At 48.0% G+C, this 14,049-nt stretch overlaps 2 protein-coding genes across 3 annotated transcripts in view; one reads left to right on the top strand and one right to left on the bottom strand.

The window, feature by feature from the left end:
* cacna1db (calcium channel, voltage-dependent, L type, alpha 1D subunit, b) overlaps positions 1-6,267 on the bottom strand; it is a 45,638-nt gene extending 39,371 nt beyond the window's left edge. The window contains 4 exon segments of the mRNA XM_067240910.1: positions 4,108-4,213; positions 4,661-5,024; positions 6,091-6,217; positions 6,220-6,267. Coding sequence (XP_067097011.1) covers positions 4,108-4,213; positions 4,661-5,024; positions 6,091-6,217; positions 6,220-6,267 — 645 coding nt within the window.
* A 1,595-nt stretch (positions 6,268-7,862) lies between these two features.
* Positions 7,863-14,049, top strand: dcp1a (decapping mRNA 1A). Of its 2 annotated transcripts, none has more exons than XM_067240112.1 (10): positions 7,863-7,997; positions 8,181-8,221; positions 8,395-8,522; positions 10,429-10,495; positions 10,603-10,741; positions 11,367-11,477; positions 12,157-12,711; positions 12,838-12,891; positions 13,072-13,308; positions 13,454-14,049. In XM_067240112.1, exons 1-10 carry the CDS (start codon positions 7,863-7,865, stop codon positions 13,532-13,534), a joined length of 1,548 nt encoding a protein of 515 aa, XP_067096213.1. In that variant the 3' UTR covers positions 13,535-14,049. The 2 variants fall into 2 exon arrangements, with proteins under 2 accessions (XP_067096213.1, XP_067096215.1); XM_067240114.1 differs by having other exon boundaries at positions 7,869-7,997; positions 10,432-10,495.

The raw sequence follows: 14,049 nt of genomic DNA, 5'->3' as shown, positions 1-14,049 counted from the left end.
GTGTCACAGACACGCACACACAAACCCAACACACACATTCACGAGCACATTCACGCACGTGCACGTGGGCAGTGTGTTGCTGACTCTCATTTCCCCTCCTCTCTTGCTAAACCTTTAATCCCTCGCAGAGGGAAAGACACACCCTGACATTTTCTTCTGGGAATAACACACATGCTGTCCTCTGCTGTCTCTCTCTCTTTCTTTCTCTCTTTCTTTCTCTTTTTCTTTCTCTCGCTCTTTTCCACATCTCCACAAGTCACATACAAATACACCGGGTCCCGTGTATATATGACATTAAACATGAATAAAAAACACATATGAATACGCTCACACACACACGCACACACGCTCACACACACACACACACACACACACACACTACTGCAGGATGTTTATTTTCTCATTCCCTGGGACACAGGAGATTAAAACACTGTCATTGGTTTCTATCGTTGATATAAGACATCAACACACAGTCAGCCTGGCTCTCAATGAGGACCTCTACTACTAGCCTGCTCAGTAACCCTCAGATCAAACACATTCAAACACCGGCCCAAGAACCACCAGACCGCACTCCATTCTGTAAATATTTAGCAGTCTGACCATTTAAGACTTCTCAGCTATCATACTGAATCAACAACTGAATAATCAAGCCAGACAAGTGAGACTGCGGTAATGCTGTCACAGCCGGAGTCTGCCCCCAAAACACAAATACTGTCCTGTACATCCGTGGGCCCTGAGACTGACTCTGTCTCGCTGTGAACCGATGACAACTCTAACCAAAGACGAACGTATGACTGGTCGCAGAGTTAGCATCAAAGCCGCATGACAAAACATACCTCCACCCGGTCGAAAACAGCACAACATACAGTGTATGTGTGTATGTGCGAGTGTATCTGTGTGCATGTGTGTGTGGGGGGGTATGTAAACCCACATTCATGTGCATTTGCGTGCGTGTGTAGCTGTAAGCCCACAGGCATGTGTGTTTGCGTGTGCGTGTGTCTCAGTGTAATAGGATTATGGTCAGCCCAAGCAGTATGGTGTCAATCAAGAGAAATATCTGAATTCAACCAAAAGCAGTGCCTAGTGAGATAGGATCCTTATCTCCCTCCTCCCTCCCCTAAACATAGTGGGGGGGGGGGTCACATAGAACTGGAGGGAGAGCGAGAGAGGGATATAGAGTGAGTTAGACAGAGGTATAAAAGCGATGGAGAGAGAGCGATGAAATGAGAAAGGCAGGGAGAGGTGCTGGAAGAGAGAGGGAGAGTTGGATAGGCAGGTCAAGGAAGAAGAAAGGGAGAGAGGGAGGGGGGGAGGAAGAGGAGGAAACTGAGAGTCATGTGATGTGATATTCTTCATTAAAGCCTCTTCTACAGCTTCCCCTCCCTCTGATAAGCCCTCCCCCTGCCTCCACAAACTCCACTCATTTACTGACAACTAATCCACTGCACAGTTTAATCCTTCAACCTGTCCACACACACATACACACTCACCCATGGGTACTGACAAGCATACATGCACTGTACTATACAAAGATACACACATGTAAACACAGGTGAAGATATAACAGCTGATTAGCAAAAACAGGACACCACAGAATCCTGTCCAACGAATCAACAGACACGTCCAATTTCACACACACACACACACGCGCACACACAAACACACGCGCACACACACACACACGCGCACACACACAGGCTCGGTAGGCACAGGTCTTTAGTGTGTCAAAAGAAAGATTACTCCACAGGGGAGTGACTGAACTATTGACTCTATCCTTTTCACGTACCTATCCATTCTCTCTTAGGTTTAAATCTAATCTGGAACATTCCATGCACTGATCAGCATCAACGTTGATTCACTCAAGTGTTCTGAGTAACCTGAAATTAGATTTCTGAGAGAATAATAATTGTGTTCCTGTCCCACAGAACGGGGTCAGTCACCTGACCCCATCAACTGACATCCAGCAGGAAGGAATGGTTAGTGCAGAAATTCTCAGATGAGGTGTGTAGGCTAGGGTCAAAGGTCACAGTTCACAATCACGAATTCAGCCCTGCGGTGACAAATACTATCTGCATGTCGCCCAGGCAAAGTTCTACCTCTTTGTAAAGAAAAGCACATGTTGCGGCACCCCGGTGGCTCATAGGGTAGACTGTACTATGTAGGCTAAGGCCTTATTGCAGGTACTGGGTACCTGGGGTCAAATCCAGCCCGGGTCATTTTATACATTTTCTCTACATTTCCTGTCTTACTGTAACAGCAAACATCACAGTACAGCAGAAACGCTTAAAAAAAATATATATATAGAAAGGCCTATTTGATACTGATGTCAATCACAGTGCTGTCACACTATACCACATCAAGAACAATAGAAACATCTGGAATGAAAGCCTTTCTCTGCTGCTCTCTTTCCCTGGTGTGTGTACTGAGAATCAGTTATATCTCCTCCGTAACATGAAACTTGGGCAGGGTAAATAATATCAGAAACCCATCACCTCACTCCTCAACACTGCTACATCACCACACTCCTCAACACTGCTACATCACCTCACTCCTCAACACTGCTACATCACCACACTCCTCAACACTGCTACATCACCACACTCAACACTGCTACATCACCACACTCCTCAACACTGCTACATCACCACACTCCTCAACACTGCTACATCACCACACTCCTCAACACTGCTACATCACCACACTCCTCAACACTGCTACATCACCACACTCCTCAACACTGCTACATCACCTCACTCCTCAACACTGCTACATCACCACACTCCTCAACACTGCTACATCACCACACTCAACACTGCTACATCACCACACTCCTCAACACTGCTACATCACCACACTCCTCAACACTGCTACATCACCACACTCCTCAACACTGCTACATCACCACACTCAAAACTGCTACATCACCACACTCAATACTGCTACATCACCACACTCAATACTGCTACATCACCACACTCCTCAACACTGCTACATCACCAAACTCAACACTGCTACATCCCCACACTCAACACTGCTACATATCCACACTCAACACTGCTACATCACCAAACTCAACACTGCTACATTTCCACACTCAACACTGCTACATCACCACACTCCTCAACACTGCTACATCACCACACTCAACACTGCTACATCACCACACTCCTCAACACTGCTACATCACCACACTCCTCAACACTGCTACATCACCAAACTCAACACTGCTACATCCCCACACTCAACACTGCTACATCTCCACGCTCAACACTGCTACATCACCAAACTCAACACTGCTACATCACCAAACTCAACACTGCTACATTTCCACACTCAACACTGCTACATCCCCACACTCCTCAACACTGCTACATCACCACACTCCTCAACACTGCTACATCACCACACTCCTCAACACTGCTACATCACCACACTCCTCAACACTGCTACATCACCAAACTCAACACTGCTACATCCCCACACTCAACACTGCTACATCCCCACACTCAACACTGCTACATCTCCACGCTCAACACTGCTACATCACCAAACTCAACACTGCTACATCACCAAACTCAACACTGCTACATTTCCACACTCAACACTGCTACATCACCACACTCCTCAACACTGCTACATTTCCACACTCAACACTGCTACATCACCACACTCCTCAACACTGCTACATCACCACACTCCTCAACACTGCTACATCACTGAGAGTCCTCAGCCCTGCAACAGCTCAGAGTGTGTCAACGGTGACCAGAGTCTCACACCTGCAGCTCCATACGCCAGCTGACAGCCTGTCATCTTAACCAAGCTCCCGAGCAGAGAACGCACACCTGACGAGCATGACGGAGGAGTGGCCTCCAGTGCAGACGAGCACACACTGTTCATGTCAACAAACACGCAACAGGATACGTCCCCTAATAGTGACGGGAAAGCCCCCTGATGTCACAGGTGCACGAAGAGCCAATACCAATCAAGTGAAGGTAAATACGGGGTGACTAACGAGTTCACCAACGCAGCGTTTGTACACAGTCACCGCCTGTAGAATATGGTCAGTTGAATGTAAGGTTAGCTGAAGTAAGTATGGTAGGTACTCACCAGGTCGTGGTTAGTGGAGTTGGAGTCGTCCGCAGGGAAGGGGATATAGATGGCTAAGGCCACACAGTTGGCAAAGATAGATAGCAATATAAAAATATCAAACGGTCTGGGAGAAAGACAGTTAAGGAAGAACTGGAAGGTGAGTCTAGGAAAAACATGTTTAAACAGAGCAACAGAGTAAACAGCTGTTGAGAGTTTGAAAGAGCTTCCTGTTTATCATGAACCTGTCTAAAGGCAGCCATGATGTTTACTGTCTCTACTAGACATAATCGGAGCCCGGTAGAGCTCCACTCAGCACTCAAACTATGTGAAGTGTCAACTACTGGAGAAGCTGGTTACAGCAGGAGCTCCACATACTGTCTATTTCTGCTAGTAGCTACCCGGTGCCCAGTCACAAATGCAAGGGTGGACAGCAGTTCCAGGTACAGGTATAAGCCCAACATTAGACATATCAGGCTGCATCATAAACACCATTATGTCAAGCCATGTCTGGGGACAGAAGTGGTGACAGCCTTCAGCAGCAGGGCAGAGGCCCCTTCCAGGGGAAGGATACTTCCACTCCACCAGGCTGATGCAGGCCCTGCGGATGGGGTTGTTGAGGGTGAGGCAGAACAGGGCCCTGGGGGGCCGGCTGTTGGTGGAGCCGCCCTGCTTCTTGCTCTTGGCGTATTGTTGCCTCTTCCTCTGGGACAGCGAGCCTACAGTAGAGCCCCCGCCTGGCACGGAGGGCCGAGAGCTCATATTTGAGGGGGCGTCACCCTGGTTGGCTTGACGGGCAGCATGGATTGCGGCCTGCCAGGATAAGCCACCTGGCTGGGGTGGGAGGTACTCTGGTGGTGAGTGGGTGGGGCTTTCAGACCAAAGCGCCGGCGAGTCACCAGAAGGAGGGGCTCTGGTGCTGCTGGCATACTGCGGCCCTGGAGGGAGGGAGGGAGGAGAGATGGACAGAGATGCAGAAGAGAGGGACAGAGAGAGAGAAGACAAAGTATCTGTCAATGTAGTGTGTGAAAGTAACAATGCCTTCAGGGTCAAAGCTAGATCATGCAACATTCTCCTCAGTAGCAAATCTACAATGAAAAAAAATACAAGATCTAAACATAAATTGGTGGTAAATTAGTTTCTATTAACTTGAAATGAATACATTCCAACCAATTATCCTAAACCGCAACAAATGTAACATTCTAGGCCATTAACCTACATCATATAGAAATTAAGAGAATAGCAAATAGCAGTCATAACAATGGACAGATAGATGATGGTTGTGTAAGGTGGAGTACATTTTATTGACAACAAATGACAGAGGAGAGACACGATTGACTCACCGGCAACAGGAATTAATATAAATATACCATTTTGTTTTAAGTATACATTTATTTGAATGCGTAAACTGTGGGAAATCATCTGAGACCCTACTGCATTACGTAATCGATGGCATTGACATATTATTCCATATCCGTAATTGATCCTCTCGCACATCTGTCTCGCCCGCTGCATATTGACATACAACTGTCGACGCACTACCGTGCGCACTGGTTCCCCGTGAATGGGATTTTCCGTTCACAGCTTTTACGCACAGAGTAGTCCCTTAACTTAAGTTTGCAGAATATAGTTGTGTTTACCACCAACAAATAGCCTACATGTGTTGTGTCAATATATTATTAAAATGTTGAGAAAGTTTCTCTGTAAAAAAAAAACATCGCGACTGTACCAACATCCAATACACACCATTTCATATAAACGTACAGAATTGTCCACCGACATTACCCTACCTTTTCTGATGACTAAGTTTATGCAGATAATCCAATCCTATTTCGTAACATCAGTAGGAAAATCCACCCATATCATCACGGAATGACAACAAGTGATCTCAACGCGAACCGGACAGGAGCAGAGTCTCCTAAAACTAAATAAACACTGCTGGGCAAAGCTGGTCGCATCTGACAGCGCAGCGCAATATGCGAGAGCATCAAAGACGGGATTTACCTTGGGGCTGTTGTTCTGGCACATGCATCCTCGTATCCACATTGAAAATCCGTTTCAAATCCAGCGCATGATCGAAAATATCGAAAATTGTTAATTCAAACAGAAGCCGGACTTTTAAATTCAAATTAAACTGCTTTCCGTGCGAAATCCCTAGTACCAACGAACATGTTGCAACATCCGGGTGCTGTACCACACAATGAATTGGATTGACTGTAAGGGACCATTCTCTCTTTCTCTTAGTGTCTCCAAACCCTGTAGAACAGTGAATGTAGCCTACAGTGCAAATTAAACGTAATACGCACACTCCCCAACAAAGCAAAGCCTAACGGAATTATTAGTTGTTTTTTTTTCCCAGGTAGCCTACGGGAAGTAGCTTTAAGGCTAAGCGCACGCAATACAGATATGTAATCCTTTTAGAGATCTGTGGAATACGGTGGTATCACAACCGCCTATGTGAATTGTCTCCCCAGATTTTCTCATGTTGATAAACAAAATAGTTTGAAGAGAGTTGGGAAAGATTATTGACTCAGCTCTCCTTAGGCTATGGTGCGCAAAACTAGATGGGCACAGTGGGTTGCATGTTTAGCCTTCTACTATTATAAACTAACACACACGCAAGCAAGCACACGGAGGATAACCTCTCAGAAGATGTGGCCTATATTAATTTAGAATCAACATTGGACATGGGCTTGGCCTATGCCTATGTCTGCGCGTCATGGATAGCCTACTAAATGTAACTAAATGTGTCATGGACTTTTGTAACCTTCTTTAGTCTACCGTGTAATGACTTACCCCGCAGCCTGGGACGCCTTATGATGAACGCCATCACCTCCCTACTCTCTGGGGCCACATGACGCCTTTATCTGCCCACATTTCGCAAATGCGATCGAGTGTAAACGAATTCGCGTTGTAGACTAATGGAAGGTTACCAGTTATTGGATTACCTGTCTGCAACGGATAACAGTTTCACCTCGATAATCCACCGATTATAAACCCTGTATGTAGTTCCTAACTGGTCATAGGATTGTTGTATAGCCTAGGCTAACTTCAGCACTATCTCAAAACTATATCAGTTTTTTTTCCCTCTGTCACAGTTTTTTTTGTCATCCAGGATTAGGCTAATAAACAGAAAGTAATACCTGTGGATATCCACATAAAGTACATGAGTAGACTAAATATATAAAAGTTTTCATGTGCAAGTTAAATTTAAAATGTCAATGTTCATGTTCAGCATATGAGCTCAAGGGATTCTGCTTTGCTTTGGGTTTCAGGATATTCCAGGGACAATATAGGCCTCCTTTGAGTCAATGACCACCTGTAGCTGCGATGATGCCATATTTTTGCACTCGCAAACGTACTACACTCGAAAAAATATTACCACAGTGCCACCAAGCGGTCATTATTAAACCAAAATAGTCCCGTAAATTGAAGTGCGGAAAGAATGAGTGACAACGCGAAGATTTTCTTTGTCACAATGTAATCACAATACTTGTAGCCTACATGAAGTTCCTGTGCAGGTGGCTCCCATGAAAATATTGTATTTTGCCAATAACCTCATCCTTCCCACACTATCATACCAACTAAGCAAGAACTACACCTGTTCAAACACAACTTTACATTCAGAAAATCTAAATGCGAATTGAGTTTCATTAACCTTACTCTGTTGCCATATAAAAAGAAAATTGGGCGGAACTAATGTTCTGCCCCACGGGAAGTGTAGTTCGTGTTCACATCATTTCTTCCGTGTATCAGTAGAAGTCATAGCTAACAAGATGGAGACCGCTAGCAAAGCTGGACATCTCATGAGCCTAGCAGCTCTTCAACAACAGGATCCGTACATTAATAAACTCCTCGATGTTACGGGGCAGGTAGCACTCTACACATTTAACTCCAAAACAAACGAATGGGTAAGATCGCCTAAGATCCTACGGCTGTGGCTACAAACTAGCTATTGTTTTGGGTGCTAGCTAGGCTGCTAGCTAGTGTTAGCTGGGTTAGCCTTGTATGTTCAGCATGAGTAATTGGCTTTCTAACTAGTTTAGCAACGTAGTTTATGAACAAGTGTGATGCTTGTCTTTGTCTGTCTGCAGGAGAAAACCGACATTGAAGGCACCTTATTTGTGTATGCCAGGTAATTATTTGTAATTTTATTTTGTTTACCTTGTGCACCAGATTATTTAATAAACCAATTATATCCCTTAGGAAAGTCTCCTTTACTGTTTTGTTTACCTATCTAAACGATTTAAGACAAGGTAGTCTATATATCTGTCAGTAAGGTGTGTGTTTGATTTCCCTGCATCCCAGGTCTGCCTCCCCTCACCATGGCTTCACCATTATGAACCGTCTGAGCACGGACAACTTGGTAGAACCCATCAACAAAGACCTGGAGTTCCAGCTCCAGGACCCCTTTCTGCTCTACAGGAATGCCAACTGTGAGTCCTAGTGTCTTCTTTGTACAAAACCATCATCACATCACATTGTACAGAACTCACATTACTGTGGCACTGCACTAGGATGGTAGGATTCAACTGAAGCAGGGTTGCGGCAGTGCTAGAAGGTATATTTCTTTTGGATTACTCCCTTCAGCAGTAAGTCAACTGACATGTTATGTACACCTACCACATTGTGCTATTCTAAGATAACAGCTGCTGATTAGCTTCGCAAAGTACCTTTATCTGCTATTATTTTATAGTATTTAGGTGAATAAGGACGACGGTCGGCCAAGTTATAAACACGTCTCTCGTCCCGGAGCCCCGGAACATGCAGGCTGTGAAGACTGTGCGATGGGGCTTTGTAGTTCAAAGAGAACATGGCAACTACCGGAGCCAGCTGTGACGCAGATTACTGAAAACAGGGGCTCTCTCATCTCTTTTGTCACTGCGGTGGTGGGGGTGTTTAGCCAGGCTCTAGTGATGGAGGGTTGACCCTGTCTGGGGGGTAAATAGAGTCATAAATATGTGGGCTAATACGTGCACACCCCGATTTGCACCCAGACACACACGCTAGGCAACAGGCTGTGTCTGTCTTCACTCTCCACTCACCTCAGCACATGCTGTGACATTCTCAGAATGCTGTCTACATAGCATTTGCACACATAAACAGAACAGGGTCTTAGTCTGCCAAGGGGGGTGGGGGGAGGGGGGAGGGTTTGGGGGCCAGACTTGCCTTTGATTGGGCTGAGCAGACATCTTCTAAGCGTCTTCTGGAACACCACCTTGCCCCTGTGTCGGAGGTCATGCTGGGGTCGCGGGTGGGTGCCGATCAGGAACTCCTCCTCTGAAGGGTCAGCTCCTCCCATGACTTCACGCTGGGGGTCAGGAGTCAAACCCTAGGCCAACCTAGCGCCTGAACCAAGCCAGACACAATCATGGACTGGCTGAGTTGGAACAGCTGAAGGTGGACTGGAACGATGGCAGTGTGATCTGTCTGGTAGAACGGTCCTGATCCCGAGCCTGATCCTGCTTACTCTAACAGCCCATGCCTCTTCCTCCTGCCGTCCTCTCTGCTTCTCTCCTCCTGTCTTCCCTCCCTCTTTCCGCTTCTCTTCTCTCCTCCCTCTCTCCTGCCTGGCTGTGTTGGAGCTCACAGGGTGTGGCGTGGCAGCTAGCCTAGCGTGTCTGAATGCTAACGAGGCAGTGTACCTGGGCGCTGTCCTGCCTGCCTGCTGCCGGAGGAGGTCTGTGTTGCGCGTTCAGTCGTTGATCTCCAGGCGTTCCAGGAGTAAGCTCTGGGAAATTGTGACTCCTCCTCCTTTTTCTCCTGCTTTTGTCCGGGGGCTGGAAATCCACAGGAGGGGAGAGAGGTCGTTGGCATGACGGTAGAGTGGCAGTAGGAGGGGACGGAGAATATTCTCGGCAACTCCATAGGCTCCTGTAGGGGATGATGGCAATGATGAAGATGGGTTGTCTTCCAGTTATTGTGTTCTGCAGTCTGTCTGGTCTCTCACCGTTCCAAACGGAGGACGTTGTCAGCTACAGAATGTAGAGAATGCAGCCTTTGAAGACGCACACTAACACACACACACTTGTTTACATGGCTCCCCAGGTAGATTCAGCCGAGGTGCCAAACAATATTGTTGCTAAGTTACCAAGCCCTCAGGAAACCTGGGTAGTTTCATCAGATTCAACACACAGCTCACACACATACACACTGCCTGGCACTAACATTGTGTTCACCACACTGATTTGCTTTCAGCTACTGCTCAGATTTTTGAAACGCCATACCATCAAAGCCCCAAGACTGATAACCAAATGATCCTGTCTGATAGCAATGATTTTAATGATTAAAGTATTATGCAACCTGTGTATGTAAAAGTGTGTGTGTGTGTCTTTTCTGCAGTAGGCATTTACAGCATCTGGTTCTACGATAAGAAGGACTGCCAGCGCATCGCTCAACTTATGGTGACGTGAGTGTCATAACAAAATACTGACACACACACACACACGTTTTATATGCACTTACCCTGGGGAGGTGCCATTTTTCTAGTGGCTAGTAAATGTGTGTTTTCTTCAGGATTGTGAAACAGGAAGCAGTTCAAGCCCAGAGGACGTCACCAGAGAGGGCGGGGCCTGGGAGGACCAATGGCTGCTCAGGGCCCCGTCCGATTGACATCATGGAGCTCCTCAGCAAGGCCAAGGAGGAGTACCACAGGGTGGGTACACACACACAGGATACACACACACATGGGGTAAACACACACACAGGATACACACACGCACAGGGTAAACACACACACACACACACACAGGGGATACACACATACACACCTGTGTATACATACACAGGTGTGTACCCTGTGTGTGTGTCACAGACACACACACAGGGTACTCACGAATGCGTAACGCATGATAGACAAACTGCATCCCTGAAATAGTTTCATTTCACTTGAAACTAAAAGAGTTTACGTGGATGTCGTGATGCAAACCAGACCAGGCCCTCTACATAACACCAGGCTCCCCAATCAAGTACTTACTAATCAAGCCCAGACTGTACAATACTGTCATTAAACACGCACATATGATGGACCACATGGTGAAAGCCTATTTTTTGAACAAGCTCTCACACACACACACACCACCATCTGAGATTACTGTTATTTAATCCAGGATTACTGCATTTGTGTGCACCCAGAGGACAGGCCCATCCCCTCCTCCCTCTCTCACTTTCTCATCCCTGTTCTGCAGTTCTCCGACCATGGAGGACAGCTGCTGCTTGACTTTGAAGAGATGGTTGTTAGTCTGTATTAACGTGTGTGTGTGTGTGTGTCTGTGGTCCAGACCCAGACAGGTGACGGGGACATGTCCCTTACTACTGAGTTGACCAGCGCCCTCCCCAGAGCTGCTCCGGATCCTACTGAGCATGCTCACGCCCCCCCTCAGCCAGAGAAGGTAGGACCACAGGGCTGGAAATTGCAACCATTTTGGTCGCATATGCTCCCAAAATTGTATCTATGACCTCAAATTTTATTTGGGAGCATTTGTGTGAGTGCAAATAATCGTTATGGTGCGACCTGTTTTAATTTCTATACAAAACGCTTGTAAATTAGCCTACTGCACCGTATGTACCTGCTGTGAGCTGATACAGTGACCGGTCCACCATTCTATCCAATGTTACTTAACCAGTTAAACATCTTTAAGTTCTTAACTTTAATGCAGATTTTAGATTGGTTAATATTAGCCGTCAATCACTCCTTGTCACTGCGCTCCGTTGTCACGTGACAGGGAGCTAACTAGCGCGCAAAATAGGAAGAGCTGAAAAGACAATATGAACATTTTCGGTGGGTGCTCCTGAATTTTTGCTGGTGCGCCTAACCTTTTAAATGTGGGAGAACCAGTGCTACCAGCTAAAAAAGTTCATTTCAAGCCCTGTAGGACATACCAAGACACCTTCAAGGCCCTGCATACAGCACTAAACATAAAGTCATGGGAAATGGAAATTCACATCAACTCCATTTAGACTCTTCACTTCTCAGTCGAGGATTCTTCTTCATGTTTCACACTGAGTTCTGCCCCTGCCTCTGCCTTTCTTTCTTCCTCTCTTTCTTACTTTCTCTCTCTCTCTATCCAGAGCTCCCAGTCAGGTCTGAAGCAGATCACAGTGGAGGAGCTCTTCAGAACGTCTCAGCCCAAGGAGAGCATTCTGCCTGCGCTGCCCACCTCCGACACTGCCCTCCCTGCCAGCTACCTCCAGCCTCACGGCTACCCCCCACCCGCACCCTTCCAGCCCCTCCTACGCCCCCACCTCACCTCCGACCCAGGGGTACACCCCCGGCCCCTGGCCCCAGGCCTGCTCCCCTACGCCCCCCTCCACCCAGGTCCCGGCTTCCGAGGCGGTCTTCCAGGGGAGCAGCAGCCTCGCGCGTCCGTGTCCCCGCTCCTGGTGGCCTCATCTGGGGCTGAAGCCCGGCCGGCTCCCCCACCCTCTGCCATACCCTCCTCCTCCTACCTGGGGCACGAGCTGCTGAGCACACTAAAACCCCCTGGGTCCTCAGACCTCCACAAACCCACCCTGGCCCCCAACTTCCTGCCCAGCCCGCTGGCCACGCCCCAGAGCTTCAGGGAGCCAATCAGCAAGCCTGCTCACTCTGCCCTCAGTAGCATGGCAAGCCCAGGCCCAATCCAGGTAATGGATCTGCTCCTAGCAGCCACGACCACGTTCCCTCTGTTTTATACAGCAGCATGTTGCTCTTTTAAAGTAGGTATTGTTGTGTATGTGTGGAGGGTGACGTTGTGTTGTGTGTCCTAGCAGCAGGTGAAGGAGGGGGAGGCATTCCCCCAGGCCAGCCTGGTCAAACCCCTTACAGTGAGTATGGTACCCAGGGGACTGGCCATAAAGATAAAAAATTAATATATATTTTAAAGTTGTATAATTTTATTATTATTAAAGTCCAGTCAAATTGATTGTGCCTACATATAATAAAATCCCTCCCCAACCCACCTCTGTCCCCTCCGTCTCTGTCCCCATCCCTCCCTCCCCCCGTAGACTGTCCCTATGAAGGCGGGGATAGCAGTACCAGGGGTGGGGCCTGTCGTCTCAGGGGCGGAGCTCTCCGTGTTGATGTCGCCCAGCGCCTTCCAGCATTCCGTCGCCAAGGCAGCGGAGCGGCCGAGGAGCGGCGCCCCTCCCACCTCCCCTCCCTCTTCCTCTGGGGGGGCAGACAACCAGCCGCCCCCCTGCAACAAGAGCCAGCTCCAGGAAACACTCATCCACCTCCTCAAGGTCTCTCTCTCTCACACACACACACACACACAGACAATGCAGTCAGAACCACCATACACTATATGCAGCAAGTTAGTGCTAGACGGAGGGCCATCCACGCCCGTTATGAGTGTGAGTGTAACTGTGTCGTCGTCCCTCCTCCTAGACGGACGCGGCCTTCCTCAGCACCATCCACGACGCCTACCTGCAGAGTCTCTCCAAGGACCTGGCCAACGTCCAGCTATAGCCACACACCCTCCACACCCCACCCTGGACCCTTGGACTGTGCGGGTCATGGCAAGGTAACCAGATACTGACCTCCCAACAGTACGGAGCGGACGACAGGGACAACAGAGGGGGGACCGGGGACCCCCTGGGACTTTGAGGACTCACACACACACACATATGCACTGGTGCTCCAGCGCAGAGACTGTCTGTATTCTGTGTGTGTGTGGAGTAGCCAATGGACTGCAAGAACAAAACAGGAAGAGGATCTCAGACGTACAGCCCTCCTCCTGGACCCAGCTCGGCCCTGTCTGCATACAGACTAGTGGGGTGGGAGGAGGGGGGGAAGAGGCTGTACCACTCACTGGTGCCACAGCATGTTCTACATGGACTCAGTGGGGTGTAGAGGTCTTCACCACCAGAGGGCGATGTGATGAGGAGGTGGAGGTGTCTCCTGTTTCAGATCTGTTCAGGCACTAGACCCAGATACAACTCTCACTTTCTCTCTCTCTCTCACTTTCTCCCTCTGTGTTTGGT

Source organism: Osmerus mordax, chromosome 7, assembly GCF_038355195.1.
Source record: "Osmerus mordax isolate fOsmMor3 chromosome 7, fOsmMor3.pri, whole genome shotgun sequence".
Classification (NCBI taxonomy): domain Eukaryota; kingdom Metazoa; phylum Chordata; class Actinopteri; order Osmeriformes; family Osmeridae; genus Osmerus; species Osmerus mordax.
Note: the sequence above shows the minus strand (reverse complement) of the source record. Positions and strands in the feature narration are given on the sequence as shown.

Coding starts and splice junctions, on each gene's coding strand:
- dcp1a (XM_067240112.1), top strand. CDS start 7,863: ATGGAGACCGCTAGCAAAGCTGGACATCTCATGAGCCTAGCAGCTCTT. Junction 8,222..8,394: donor ACCTTATTTGTGTATGCCAG/GTAATTATTTGT, acceptor CCTGCATCCCAG/GTCTGCCTCCCCTCACCATG. Junction 11,478..12,156: donor CCCCCCCTCAGCCAGAGAAG/GTAGGACCACAG, acceptor CTCTCTATCCAG/AGCTCCCAGTCAGGTCTGAA.